This window comes from Argentina silus, assembly GCF_951799395.1.
Source record: "Argentina silus genome assembly, chromosome: 16".
Lineage (NCBI taxonomy): Eukaryota > Metazoa > Chordata > Actinopteri > Argentiniformes > Argentinidae > Argentina > Argentina silus.
In genome coordinates, this window is record NC_139670.1 from 10,401,421 (window position 1) to 10,416,649 (window position 15,229).

Below are 15,229 nucleotides of genomic sequence, written 5' to 3' on the forward strand. Positions count from 1 at the left end.
GTTTGCCACATTGGGTCACCAGTGAGAGACACTGAGTTCCATAAAACAGTTAATAATCTCCTCAACTCAAAAAGCAAACAAAAAGCGCAAGCAGTTACCAAGTTAAGCCACCTGTTTGAAGAACCAAGAATGACATGGGTCAGCGCCAGAGCTTTTGTCCCCCAAGCAACGGATGGTTCATTAATGCAAACACTGCGTTACTATGGAGGCCAGGGGACAATAACTTTATACACAAACCCTCTCACGCCGCCGGGAGTGCCTATACGGGGCTACGGAACACGGCGAAAATGGAAGACTCTCCGGCGGAGGACAACAGATTCGAATTCATTAAGGACTACGTGTTAAAGACCCTGAAACTGAAACAGGACCGATGGCAGAAATGCATCGGCACTGAGGAGTACAGACAAGTTATTCTGGAGTTTTTGGACAAATCCGATCACATCACGCTGGTCGTGTCTCTGAATTCTGCAGGACATTTGCTGCCCACTGTCGGATTTCCAGCATCCACGAAAAATAAAGCAGTTTATTTCGTCAAACGAAGCAAAACATCTCTAACTCTGAACTCAATGAAAAGTCATTTGGTCTACGGGGACCTGTCTTACGCTCCACTTGATCAGTTCTCTGCACTAGTGGAGGAGGTAAGACTGTTCATGCTTGACGCACACTCAGCTCATCCGTAACAGGTGCATTAGCCTAGTGGTCACCCTATAGGGACTGTGATCTATAAGTAGCCTACTATGACAACAAATTCAGTATGATATTATACTATTTGAAAAAGAAAAAACTAAAAAACTAAATAATAATTAAGTGATTAATACACTGTAAACCTATTCATGATCTATATAACCACCAACACGTTCTTCTGATACCACCAACATCCCAATTTCCTTCCTCTCAGGTTGTAGTCCCCTTGTTGTCCAACGGCAGGAACCATGGTGAATGGCCTCACGTGGTGTCGCAGGACATCAAACGCCATGTCCACTCCCTGAAGACCAATGTGTTTGTGGTGTCGGGACAAGTCAAAGGGAAGACCCTCCTGCCCCTACCCTCGGGGTCAGAGAGAGTGGAGCAAGCGGCCCTGGAGAGAGACAAGAGGTAGCCTACTACCACTCATTTATTTGTTTGCTTGTTTGTTCATTCATTCATCCATCCATCCATTCATTCATTCAGTCATTCCTCCATTCATTCACTCTCTCTTTCTCCCCCCCCCCCTCCTCTCACCCTCTGTCTATACCCCCTGTCCTAACCCTTGCAGAGGAGATGTGGTGGACAAGAGTATCATCCACTCCATAGAGTCAGTGGTGATAGAATGGAGTCACCAGGTCCGCGGGGTCCTGAAGAAGGACTCGTCAGAGCCCCTGCTGGAGGGCAGGAACCCCACCCCCAACACTGAGCTGCTCTTCTGGAGGAACAGGTCAGACACCTTACCCCTGGTGGGTTGTTAAAGAGTGCTTCTCAAATTGTGTTGTGCTAACATCCAACTAAGGTGACCTTTGCCCCCCCCAAATGACCACCAAGTGACCTTTGCCCCCCGCTTCTCTCTCTCTCTCTCTCTCTCTCTCTCTCTCTCTCTCTCTCTGTAGGTATGCTGACCTCGAGTGCATCCATTCCCAGTTCAAGTCCTCCAAGGTGACAAAGATGGCGGCTCTGTTGGAAGCCATGGAGAGCAGCTACTACCCTGCTTTCACAAACATGCTACAGGATGTCCTGGCAGGTGAGTCTCACCTACCATGGAAATGACCCCTTAAGCTGGGTGAAAGGTGCCACTTCCATATCACTGTAGGACAATAGCAACTCTGGAGCAGGAGAGGCTGGTGGAGGTAGAAATCGGAGGACGGGCTCATTGTAATGAATGGAATGGAATGAGGAACGATATCAAACACAAATGAGTAACGTATCAATGTTTTGAATTTGAAGACAACAACTGTATCATCTGTGTGTGTGTGTGTGTGTGTGTGTGTGTGTGTGTGTGTGTGTGTGTGTGTGTGTGTGTGCGTGTGCGTGTGCGTGTGCGTGTGTGTGTGTGTGTTTGTGTTGGTCAGCCTTGGAGGAGGCAAAGGACATCTGTACGTACCTGAAGCCCCTGCAGCGTCTGTTTGAGGACCTGGAGAACGTGGAGTTCCCTGAGGTCAGAGGTCACATTGTGCCCCTGATGCACGCTGTGTGTCTGGTGTGGTCTAACTCTCGTTATTACAACACCCCGGCCCGCCTCATCGTGCTGCTCCAGGAGACCTGCAACCTCCTCATACAGCAGGTGAAGAATATAATATACATGTTAATCAGTGTTCCCCCAGTGTTTCTCATAGGCGGGGTGCAGAGGCCCATAAATTAGCATCCAGGGTTGCCATTAGCCAATATTTTTTATGTAAGCCAAAAGGTTGTAGGCAAAACAGGGCAAAGGCTCAAGAGATGGGGGTGAGGGGGTGAGAGGGGTAGGGGCTATTCAATGGTAGGGGAAACCCTCATGTTTACCTTGTTTTTCATCCAATATGCAGAGAGGTTAGGGACTGTAGCATCATCAGCTAATTGTAAATGGAGGGTTTTCATCTGCGGCAATCATTTTCTTTTCCCTGCCTGTTCTCGGACCCCAGGCTCGTGTGTATGTGAGCCCGGAGGAGGTTCTGAAGGGGGATGTGTCTGAGAGCCTGCTGAAAGTCCAAACCACCCTGGACATCCTCCAGCTCTTCAGACACACCTATGAGGACCGCAGGGTTAGTCTGGGTCAGTACCAGAAGAATGGGAGAGCGGTCCGGCCCTGGGACTTTTCCCCCCTCATGGTCTTCACTGGACTGGATTGCTTTGTTGACCGGGTCAAGACCATAGAGGCAAGTAGAATGGCACACTGTAATCATCGTATTCTAAATCGGATCCTCAATTGCACACCTAATTGAATGATTTCATTGTAGCACTGTCAATATGAAACATTCATATACTGTCAGTTTGATGGAGCCTCCTTTCCCCCTGTCTCCCCTATCACTCTCTTGTATAGTTTTTGATGATTTGACACATGATTAGTACTCTGTTTGTTCTGTCTGCCTTTGTTCTCAAAGCTACCAAAAAAATGGATGCGAAAGTTAACCATGTCAGATTTGAGTACTATTATATTGATCTAAAGTTACAAAGAAGCCCTACAGTATGTGATATCAACATGAAAATACAGAATTTTCAGTTTCCCACTTACTGCCATTGGCTTCTGATTCTAAGAAAGTAAATGTTACCAAGAATCCTTACAGGTTACAGATGCCTATGAGTTTACACAGAGGTCCTTTGAAGTTATATAGAGTCCCTATTGATGTTACATGGAATCCCTGTTGGTTTCATGGAGTCCCTTCAGGTTACATGGAAGCCCTAAAATTCGTTACATAGAGTCCTTTACAGATGTCTCTCTCTCTCTCTCTCTCCTCTGTAGGACCTCCTGCTGACAGCAGTGGACCTGTTGAAGCTGGAGAAGGTGGAATTCGGGGGAATCAGAGGCAGAGCCCTCAGCCAGCAGGTCCAGTGGCTGCATGAAGAGTTTCTGGACACATACAAGGTCTTCAGTGAGAAACCCTACGACTGTCTGGACGTCAACAATACGGTACAGGAGGAGGGCATTACATATCGTTCACCAGCCTTGTGTAGTATTAACACTCCTAGCATATGAGGCAAGGATATAAGGATAGCGCTTGTTGCTTCCTTGCTGACTGTCTCTGTCTGTGTAGGAGTTTGAGGGGGATGTGAGTGAGTTCAGACTGACTGTCTCTGTCTGTGTAGGAGTTTGAGGGGGATGTGAGTGAGTTCAGACTGAAGGTGGAGGACACAGACCGTCGCCTAGGAGCAGTCTTCTGTCAGGCCTTCGATGACGCCTCAGGACTGGAACACGCCTTCAAGGTGAGGCACAGGCACAGGCACAGGCACACACACAGGCACACACACACAGGCACACACACACACACACACACGCTCTCCTCCCATCCCCTCTGCAGGTCCTGGACATGTTTGGGAGTCTGTTGGAACGCCCCCTAGTGTCAGCTGATGCCCAGGAGAGATACCCTATCCTCATCAGCATGTTCGACAGGGAGCTGGACTGCTGCAACGTGCTCTTCAACAAACACACACAGACAGTGGATGAGCTGGGTGAGATGGTTGTTTTAACCGTATCAATTTCATGGTTTTATTCCAGGATACCATAAGGCAGGGAAACATATCAACATTAAGCTTGTAGTTGAGGTGATTGAATGGAGACAGGGGTATAGAAGGTATGGAAAGTCATACTTGTGATGATTGTGATGTATAGTTGTTCCACATAGGTTAAGCTGTTTTTTTTTAAGCTGATTTTTTATTTAGATATGTTTTAAGTAAGTCGCTCTTGATAGGAGCATCTGCTAAATGACTAAAATGTAAATGTAAAAATGTATGTTGCATACCTACGAATACAAGCTTATATATAACATCCTTACAGTATATCATGTGCCACACCGTTGATTTACTTTGTATGTGTGTTGGTATTTTCTCCAGGTTGTACTCCTGTGAATAAGAACATGCCGGCTGTAGCTGGGGGTCTTCGGTGGGCTCAGCAGCTGCAGGAGCGTATCCAGACCCCCTTCTCCAAGTTCAGATACGTCACCCACCCGTGAGTCTCTTCTCTCTGGCCCACCACCTCTCACCTCTACTAGGGGGTCTAATAGTGTCGGTGTTGGTGGTGGTCTCCTCATACCATGTAGAGAGCTTTCTGACCTGGTGCGTGGGAGGCTGCTGGAGGTAGAAATCAGTACCATGAAACAACAATAATGCATTGCAAAAGGAGTGAGACTGAGAGAAAGCAGAGTGAATATCTCACCCCCTGTGAACAGAGGAGAAGAGGCCGACACCAGCACAAACACTGATTCATCCTCATCATCGATGAGGACTTTAGTGCACTGAGCTCCTTATTGGATTTCTGCTGTAGGGTTTAATACCATTCCTCATTCCATTCCATGCATTACAATGAGCCTGTACAATGAGCCGATTTCTACCTCCACCAGCCACCCCTGACCTGGTGATAGTGTTTACAATGACTTCATTTTGGCTTCAACTGACCTCAACTGACATGTTGATGTGTTTCTCCTCAGGTGCCTGGAATCTGCTGATGGAGAGAGAGTCATCCACAAGTATGAGGAGATGATGCAGCTATTGGACAGGTCAGTAAGGGCCATACATCATATAGTACATGACAATTATGGTATGTTCGTTTGGTTCTCAGGAACTTGTAGCTTTCAGTTGAAGTCATAACTCCGACATGATTGCTTTTGAAGTAGGAACAATTCTTCCCTCAATGAGATTTCGTTTGCAGACCATAAACGTGAATGTTAACAAACTACAAACATACAGTACATTATACAAACGTGTGATTGTTAACAATTAAATCTGTACAAAAGTACAGAAAGATGAATACTGTTTACTTGGAACTCCAACTTGGAGGGTCGTTCTGGTGGTTATTTCCCACTTGAGAACTCGGTATCTCCGAGTTTCCTACAGCTCCCAAATGCACCGTTATACAAATAGTCATACATGACAATTATACATTCAAACAAACAGTCCTGGTATCTTATACAGCCATATCACTCCAATATGCTTTTATCTATATGTCTTCCTTTATTGTGTGAAATGAGTGGATTCGTGTATGACAAAGCCACAGTGGAATTCCACAGAGACGTGCCGCTCCACGTATGATTTATGTCTTCATCACTGCGGTGCTGGTCTGTAGATTATTTCACAGGGGTTTCATAATCCCACATGCTCTGTCTCTGCTCACTGATGCCCTGTGAGGAATGGCTCTTTAGACCGCATCTAACATCTAAACCTCCCAAGACAAAGTGTCCTATTGGGTTTAAATTACCCTGTGTGTGTGTGTGTGTGTGTGTGTGTGTGTGTGTGTGTGTGTGTGTGTGTGTGTGTGTGTGTGTGTGCGCGTGCGTGTGTGCGTGTGTGTGTGTGTGTGTGAACACATGCACGCACATATTTGTGTGCTTCACATGCATAATATCACCCCTCACATTATGCCCCTGCTCTCAAGCTAATGCGATGATGAACAACGCCGGTTCCCTACCAATTCACTCCCGTCAGAAATCAGGGCCCCTTGTTAGATTGTAATAATCACCGGCGCTGTGTGTACATAATCCAGTCAGGCTATTACTGCCTTGCATCCCTAGTCATTACCCCCAGACAAAACGCTCAGTGATTTATGGCTGTAGCGAAGGCCTTTCATTGCCTCTGCGTCTGCTTTGGCGCTATCAGGAAATGAACCCTACAGCAGAAATCCAATAAGGCGCCCCGTGCACTAAAGTCCTCATCATAATCGGGCTATTTACAGATTGATATAGCCGCCCGGGTTCCGTGACATATTGTCTGTTTGGTGTCTGTAATGTACGAGTCAGTGTTTGTGCGGGTGTTTTGTCTCTTCTCCTCTGTTCACAGCGGGTGAGATGTTCATTCTGTTCCTGTCGTTTACAACGTCGGCTGATTTTCATTCTCTCTCGGTCTCACGCCTTTTCACAATGCATTATTGTTGTTTCGTATTTCCTTCCACAGCAGAATGTAATCAGAATATTTCTCCGGCCTTTTCTCTTTATAGCTGAATAGACGCTGAGTTGTGTCATTAAAGAGATTTAATTACAGTATATTGTATCCACAGATAATTAGGCGTATCACATAGCAATTTTAGACAATTTAGAGCATGGGTCTATGCTCATTATGCTCATGTCTGTGAGCATAATGGTCTCTATTCTCACAGTACATTGGATTTGAACAGCTGTTTGTAGAGCATAAACGAAATAGTGATGTTTTAATCCAATACACATCCTTCCATATTCAACATAACTTGACATATTGACTTATACAGTAAGGGTGGCCTGAAAACAGTGGGTTCTGTCTGTTCTGGTTGTGTGATTGGCTTTTTTGGCCTGCCTGTCAACCACAGATACTCCAGTAACCTGTACGAGGTGTGGACCAAGTCTGTGGGAGAGAAGTCCCAGTACAACCTCAACCTGCCTCTCCTCAGCCGAGACCCAGCCACACGCCTCATCTCTGTTAACTTTAACCCCCAGGTAACGACAAAAGCTGCCTTTGTTCTTTTCAACAGACTCAAAATTGATTGAACTTTTTGCTTGTTTCAGCTGTAGTCAACTCCCTCTCTCCCTCTCCCACTCCCTCTCCCACTCCACCTCTCCCCCCCCCCCCCCCACCACCTCCCAGCTGGTGTCAGTTCTGAGAGAGGTAAAGTACCTAGAGGCCAGGCAGACTGAGGCCATCCCAGAGACTGCAGCTCAGGTCTACACCACCAGGGGGCAGCTGTGGCAGTACGTGGCCAACCTGGAGCTCACCGTATGCCGCTACAACAAGGTGCTGCTCTAAACTACATGGAGCTACAATCTGTCCTTCTTCTATCAGATCATGGGCAAAGCTCTTTAGTATCATTTGCCATAACTACATATTTCTACAGTGTGTGTGTGTGTGTGTGTGCATTGTATATCATGGATATCTTATAAGCTGACAGTATGCTTCAGTGGAGGCTGGTGGAGGTAGAAATCGAAGGATGGGCTCATTGTAATGCATGGAATGGAATAAGGAATGGTATCAAACACGTGTTTGATATGATTCCTTAGTCCATTCCATGCATTACAATGAGCCCGTCCACTGATACAGTATGCTTGCTCCATTATAATGAGTAAGTCATACATGTATGATCGGTCTGTTTGTTAGAACAGTACATGAAGTCTATTTTATGTCTTGTTTTAACGCCAGTCCTCCTGTGTAATCTCAGTACAACCCTGTTCTCTCTGTACCCAGGTGGTGCGTTCCGTTCTGGATGTGGAGTACCCTCTGGTCCAGGGTCAGCTCAGAGACATCGACGCCCGCCTCAGAGAAGCAGAGGAGGAAGTCAACTGGAACAGCCAAGGTCAGGGGTCACCGGGTTAGAACTGCATGGGTGAACAGGAGTCTGGTGCCTGGGTGCCATTTTATTTCTGCTTTAGCCAGCTCCTATCGAAACTCCCAAACTCTCTCCTTAAAATGGCAATCCTGGATTGGTACAGTACATCAATTTGACTTTTAAATGAATCATATACAGTATAGCCCGTGATTCTTGATGAATGCAGTGTATCTTATAAATTTCTCATGAGCTTAGTTCAAATGTGTTACTGCCAACTCATGTCCAAAATACCTCCCTCACATACAGTAGCTCTTTGACTCTTGTTCTCTACTTTAACCACACACTCCTTTCAGCGGTGATACATTCTTCACACATTCTTTTTTCATGACCATGCTTCTATTCTTGTCGTTTCTGGGACAGAACATACTGCTATTTGCCATGATCACATGACCAGTACAGCAGGCCTTGAGAGAACATGCTTTTTAAATAGATATAGAACGGGAGACGTTGAATGATTCATATAGTTAGTATGTTTTATGCAGCGTATTGTTTGTCCGCAGGGATGGAGATGGTTGGTTGAGGAGAGAGGAGAGGAGTCGTATGGAACATGTAAATGCACTCTTCCCTGTCTGTAGGGAGGGTAAGGGTCATAGTATGGGGAAGACTAAACTCTGAGTGCACTCAAGCTCTGAGTGCCACTCTGTCAACTTCAAGCGCTTCATACTGTATGCATTTATGGAAAATAGGACAAGGGTAGGGTTTATAGAATTAATGTGTATGTGCGGTTCAGTAGGTCTACAGTCTCCTCCATAAGTATTGGAAAGAGGAAGCATTTTGTCTTCTTTTAGCTCTACTACAAACAGTTTGGATTTGAAATCAAACAATTACTATCAGGTCAAAATATTGAATTAAAGCTGAGAATCTATACTTTAACCTCATAGTAATTTGATTTCAAATCCTAACTGTTGGAGTACAGAGCTAAAAGAAGACAAAATGCTTCCTCTTTCCAATACTTATGTAACACATTTTATTTGGAGGGTGCTATTAAGGGTAGTGAGTGACAGGTAATAAAAAAAAACAGTTTGTGGACCTTTTACCCTGACAGGATTTGACCATGCAATTTTTCATTTATTTTTCAGATTTCAGTAATTCGGTCACCTGATTTTGGTGTCCAATGTCTAAATCCTGCAAATTTTCCACACAGATTAAACTATTCAACACATCAAATGATTTTCCTCCATGCTCTTACCGCTCCCAGGTATCTGGGCGTACATCCAGGAGGTGAGAGAGTCCGTGTGTGACCTGGAGAAACGCCTCCAGAGGACCAAGGACAATGTGGAGGAGATGCAGGGCTTCATGAGGGCCTGGGCCAGCCCCATCTTCGACAGACGGGAGGGAAAGAGAGACACCCTGCTCAGCCTGGAGGACCGGGCCGAGAGGCTGGACAGGTGTTACGGACTAATACGCTCTTCCGGAGAGAAGATACACTTCCTGTTAAAGGTGATCATGTCGGGGGGGAAAAGGAAGTGAGCTCACTGAAATCATGTGTCATCATTCGTCTGCTCAAATTCCATCATTGTTGAATGTATTTTTATTATTAATCATAATAAAATAAGCCTGCTTTAGATGAGTTTCTGCTCCATCATTTCCATTCTCAAAATGGTGGTTTGTCCCTCCTGTCCCAGAGTAACATGGAGCTGCTGAGAGCGGAGCCTTCGTCTGAGGAGTGGAGAGCCTACGTGGAGTACATAGATGAGATGGTCATAGACGGCTTCTTCAGCAGCATCGACTGCTCCCTCAAGTTCTTCCTGGACAACACAGGTATGTGACTCACACAGGTACAGGTCCTACACACACACACGCGTGCGCACACACACACATACAAATAGTGAGTTCTCCTGATCCATGATTGGAGCCGTGCTTCCCTTCTTTCCTCAGACCAGAGGGCAGGTGTGGCTCCCTTGTTTGAAGCCCAGCTGGACCTACTGGTGCCTGACGTGGTGTTTAACCCTTCGCTGGAGTTCGGTGTGGGAGACGGCTTCTACGACCTGGTGGAGAGCCTCATCAATGACATCTACAGGACGTCCTCTCTGGTGCCTCGTCTGGCCCAGAACAGCACGTACACACACTACCAGGTACTGTAGCTGCCCTGTTACATCTCAGCCAAACATCTCACACTCATAGCATAACGCTAGGCTAATTGTGAGACGTGTCAGGTTCGACTCAAAGCCAAGTATTCAGACACCTGCTATGTGTGACAGTAAACATGTGTGTTCATTTTGTGATGGAACACATGGATTGAATTTGACCTGTACATGGACAATACTGTAAGGACACAATGAAATAGAATAACATTTGCTCCTCTGTTCTATTCTATTCTACTCTATAATGTTCTGTTCTATTCTACTCTATAATGTTCTGTTCTATTCTACTCTGTACTGTTCTATTATGCTGTACTCTGTTCTGTTCTGCTCCCTCAGGCTGACATGGAGGACATGGCTGACCTGGCCGACATGCGTCAGCTGCTGATGGAGCGCATTGAAGGCGTCATGGCAACGTGCTGCGAGTTCCGTAACTCTCTGGAGCGCTTTGCGTACCTCTACGTGGACGACAGGAAGGAGTTCATGCGCCAGTTCCTCCTTTACGGCCACGTCCTGACCAGTCAGGAGATAGAAGCTCACGCAGAGGATGGGGTCCCAGAGAGCCCCCCGACACTGGACAACTTCAGGGAGCAGGTGGATGGGTGGGTATTGTGTGTGTGTGTGTGTGTGTGTGTGTGTGTGTTCAATGTTCAATGAAATCAATGTTTATTCTGTATACCCCAGGTATGAGCGTATCTATGAGGAGGTACAGGGGCTGGAGCCAGTGTGTGTGTTCCAGAGGTGGATGAAAGTGGACGGGCGTGCCTTCAAGAGCGCCCTGCTCAACATCATTAAGAAGTGGAGCCTCATGTTCAAACAGCACCTCATTGACCATGTGACAAACAGGTGGGCAGATAGAGTCTGCATCCCCCCCCGCCCCCTGCCCCCTGTACACCTACAGTATGATTGCAACAGGGGAGGTTGGTGGAGGTAGAAATCGGAGGCCGGGCTCATTGTAATGCATAGAATGAAATGAGGAACGGTATTAAACGTGTGTTTGACACCATTCCCTGCATTACAATGAGCCCGGCCTCCGATTTCTACCTCAACTAGCCTCCCCTGGAATGCACATTATGTACTGTAAGGTACTGTGGATACAAGTGTCTCCTAAATTCAAACATACAGTTAATATTAATAAAAAAAATATACATATACATAATAACAAAGACAGACATATATTAAGTAAGTGACCTGTAATCCTCTCCCCCAGCCTGTCTGACCTGGAGGAGTTTATCGGTGTGGCTGAGCTGGGGCTGGGCTGCAGGGTGGAGGAGGGTGACTACGAGGGGCTGGTGGGGGTCATGGGTCACCTGCTGGCCGTCAAGGAGAGACAGAGCACCACGGACGCCATGTTTGAGCCTCTACAACACACCATCACCCTGCTGAAGACATACGAACAGGACCTGCCTGACGTGGTCTATAAACAGCTGGAGGTAACAATACTGTATATGATGATGCTGGTAGTAATGCGATTGGATTTACTGTATGTTTTTCGCTTTTCACTCAGGGGAGGCTGGTGGAGGCAGAAATGTTGGTACTAACTAGAACTTTTGTTTTTTTAAACTACAGTAGATACGGGAAATAAAGTAGAAGTAGATACGGGATACACACTGTGGTGTGAACTACCCAGCCTATCAGAGACCTGCTTATCCCCCCTGTTCTGGTACTCGTTCCTGTTCATCCCTCTCTTTCTCCCCCTCCTCCTCTCTGTCTCCCTCCCCCCCTCCCCCCCACCCCCGTCCCCTCCTCTCCTCTGTCTGTAGGAGCTGCCTGAGAAATGGACCAACGTGAAGAAGCAGGCTGTGGTGGTGAAACAGCAGGTGGCGCCGCTGCAGGCCGGCGAGGTGGCCAGCCTGCGTAGGAAGTGTGCCTCCTTCGACGTGGAGCAGCACGCCTTCAGAGAGCACTTCCGCAAACACGGGCCCTTCAGGTGACACTCGCGCACGCACACGTGCATGAACGCACACACGCAGACACACAGATCTGTCCCTAATAACCATGCAGGCCCTAAACAGCCCCTGACTGACCCCTACCACCCACCGCCCCCCTCCCCTCTATTCCCAGGTATACCAGAGAGGCTGAGAACACGGTTCTAGAACAGTGCTTAGTTGATCCATTCCTGTCATTGATCTCAATTCACTCACAGCCTTGAACACCACCGTCAGGAATATCTGCCTCTGACTGAGGGATTGGAGTGTGTGTGTGTGTGTGTGTGTGTGTGTGTGTGTGTGTGTGTGTGTGTAAAGAACAACCTTGGGAGGAACCAGACTTGAAGGGCGACCATCCATCAGACTACACATGGCCATCAAAGCCTGATATACTGTCCCCTCTATGAATGACATATTTTGAATGTTTGACTTCTGACGAGCAGTACAACGTTGACTGTGTGTGTGTAGCTATTGGAGAATGGTAGTGACACCAAGACATGCTGTGTGCCCCTCTTGAGCTAATGCTCGTTGAACACCATTCTAAAGATTAGCCACATAGCTGTCACCTTTCTCATTCATCATCTTCTCATTGATCAGCCTGTCTGCGTAGCGAACAGTAAACAGTACAACGCACACACACACATTAGACAAGGCTAATTGAATCTTAACATATGCTAATTAACTTACAGGTACGATAGGGTCGCTTCATCTTGCTGTCTAATTAACAAATGAATTATGCACATAATCACCCTCTTAATAACGGGATGATTATTTTCGCATTAATGTGTCATGGATCGTCCTGATTGGTAATTGGTCCTTGGTGGTGGTAGCATGGCTGCCACAGTCGCTTACTGCTCCAGCCAAATCAGGCTGTGCCAAACTTGACATGATAATGAATGATAAAGGACCTTTCTTACCCACTCCTTCTACACACCCATAATAGCTTTTGACTAACTGTCTCTTTGATGAAGGTGTTACCCTGCCTTCCCTACACTGACTGTTGAGTGTGTGTGTGTGTGTGTGTGTGTGTGTGTGTGTGTGTGTGTGTGTGTGTGTATACTCCATGTGTTGACTGTGTGTGTCTGCGCTCTAAGTTTGACAGTGAGAGACTCTACCCCATACTGAGTATTGACTGTGTGTGGGTGTGTGTGTTGAGTGAGTGTGTGTGTGTGTACTCTAGATTTGACAGTGAGAGACCCTACCCCATACTGACTGTTGACTGTGTGTGTGTGTGTGTGTGTGTGTGTGTGTGTGCGTGTGCTCTAGGTTTGACAGTGAGAGCCCCTACCAGATGCTGGATGGCTCCCACAGGCTGATCCAGGAGAAGGAGGCTGTGATGGCCTCTCTGGTGCAGTCAGCCAGCCTGTTTGAGGTCACCGTCTCTGACTACAGACAGCTGAGACAGTGCAGGTGAACAGGGCACGGAGGGCAACTCTAGGAATGATTATGTCCATGTTATTATTCTAAACAGTATACTGTATATATGTATACACTGTATGTACTATAAAACAAATACAGTAAATGTTGCCTTAAAAAAAACAGCATGCTTACAGTAACATATGGTAAAAACCGATTTACCCGACAGTAACATATGGTCAAAAAAGATTTACCCGAGTGCAGTTTTTCTGAGGAAGTTCTCTGCGGAGTTCTTCTCAGACGGGGTACAGAGGCCCACAAATCAGCATCCCATACCAACGTGTTCTATGTAAGCCAACAGCTTTTAGGCTGGGCAGAACTAAACAGATCCGGCTAGACCCAAATGTTTGCTATTGAAAAAGTCCATCATGGCCGTGTGTGTGTGTGTGTGTGCGTGTGTGTGTGCGTGTGTGTGTGCGTGTGTGTGTGTGTGTGTGTGTGTGTGTTCATCCAACTGCCTGTGTCCTTCAGGCGTGAGGTGGTCCTGCTGAAGGAGCTGTGGGATATGATTGCTATGGTGGACTCTAGCATGGCCGCCTGGAGGACCACCCCCTGGAGAGATATCAACGTGGAGGACATGGAGCTGGAGTCTAAACGCTTCGCTAAAGACATACGAGGACTGGATAAAGAGGTGCGGGAGGAGAGGAGAGGAGGGGAGGGGAGGGGAGGGGATGGTAGGAGAGGAGAGGAGAGGAGGGGAGGGGAGAGGAGAGGAGAGGAGGGGAGGGGATGGTAGGAGAGGAGAGGAGAGATGAGATGGAGTGTAAACACATCTCTAAAGAAATATGAGGATCGGAGATAGAGGAGGAGGAGAGGAGGGGAGGAAGAGTGAGTGAGAAAGGAGGGGGCAGTGGGGAGCAGATGAGGGGGGGAGAGACGGGGGAGGAGAGAAGGGGAGGAGGTAGGAGAGGAGAGAAGAGAAGAGGTATAGTAGAAGAGGATTCCTTTTTGAGAGTGTTTAGTCCAACAGAACATATAAAAATGGCCAGTCAAACATTTTTTCCTGAAGGAAAAACAGATGTTTTTATGTTGTTGTTTTTTTATAGACAAACAGAATTATTATTAAAAAAAACAACAGTTTTCACATTGTAAAAACTCCCAGAGCAGAATGCTACAAGACTGCCTCTCTCCCCCTCGTCTCTCCCAGATGCGAGCATGGGAGGCGTTCTCGGGTCTGGACAGCAGGGTCAAGAACCTCCTGACCTCTCTCAGGGCCGTGGTGGAGCTCCAGAACCCGGCCATACGGGCCCGGCACTGGCACCAGCTCATGGCTGCTACGGGGGTCCGCTTCACCATGGACCAGGTTCTGATCTCACCTCTATTAAAGATTCTAGAATAAGAAACCTTTATGGTATTAGATCTAATCTCACACAGCAGCGTTGCGTGTCCTTTTATTTAATTACACTTTATCTAACGGTCTGCTAATTACCTGGCATATACATTACATCATGATCATGGTACCGATCATAGTATCATTACATAGTCATTGTAATAAGTACATAACAATTATGAAAGACTTAAGCTTGTTATTTCAATGGAAATAACTTATTTAATCGATCGTCACAATGTTACACTACAAGCATTACCGCAGAGCTGTCTTTAAATGCACTTTGGGTGAAGTGTGATGTGATTAGCCTAGTGTGTGTATGGATGTTATTGAGTACAACTGTCCCTGTTTATTACATGTGAGCTGCACTTAAAGCCATTTCCTAGCGATCTTTGATTGGTATGGCAGTAGAGGCTGGTGGAGATAAAAAGCAGCCTCCCCCGGTGGCGATAAAGCATCGAATTTAATTTGAATGTAATGGATTGATGCTGTGAGCAGGAGACGACACTGGCGGACCTGCTGCAGCTCA

At 46.7% G+C, this 15,229-nt stretch overlaps 1 protein-coding gene across 1 annotated transcript in view; it reads left to right on the forward strand.

The window, feature by feature from the left end:
- Positions 1–287: 287 nt before the first annotated feature.
- dnah9 (dynein, axonemal, heavy chain 9) overlaps positions 288–15,229 on the forward strand; it is a gene marked incomplete at both ends in the record, with an annotated part of 86,228 nt that continues 71,286 nt past the window's right edge. Inside the window, 25 exon segments of the mRNA XM_083686932.1 lie at positions 288–638; positions 899–1,095; positions 1,256–1,414; positions 1,584–1,714; positions 2,043–2,254; positions 2,592–2,825; positions 3,410–3,577; positions 3,754–3,870; positions 3,966–4,116; positions 4,498–4,612; positions 5,091–5,159; positions 6,938–7,064; positions 7,213–7,359; positions 7,807–7,915; positions 9,147–9,388; positions 9,574–9,709; positions 9,827–10,023; positions 10,369–10,631; positions 10,714–10,875; positions 11,240–11,462; positions 11,793–11,959; positions 13,224–13,367; positions 13,845–14,004; positions 14,521–14,676; positions 15,199–15,229. The exon segment at positions 15,199–15,229 is cut by the window's right edge and continues 102 nt beyond it. Coding sequence (XP_083543058.1) covers positions 288–638; positions 899–1,095; positions 1,256–1,414; positions 1,584–1,714; positions 2,043–2,254; positions 2,592–2,825; positions 3,410–3,577; positions 3,754–3,870; positions 3,966–4,116; positions 4,498–4,612; positions 5,091–5,159; positions 6,938–7,064; positions 7,213–7,359; positions 7,807–7,915; positions 9,147–9,388; positions 9,574–9,709; positions 9,827–10,023; positions 10,369–10,631; positions 10,714–10,875; positions 11,240–11,462; positions 11,793–11,959; positions 13,224–13,367; positions 13,845–14,004; positions 14,521–14,676; positions 15,199–15,229 — 4,168 coding nt within the window.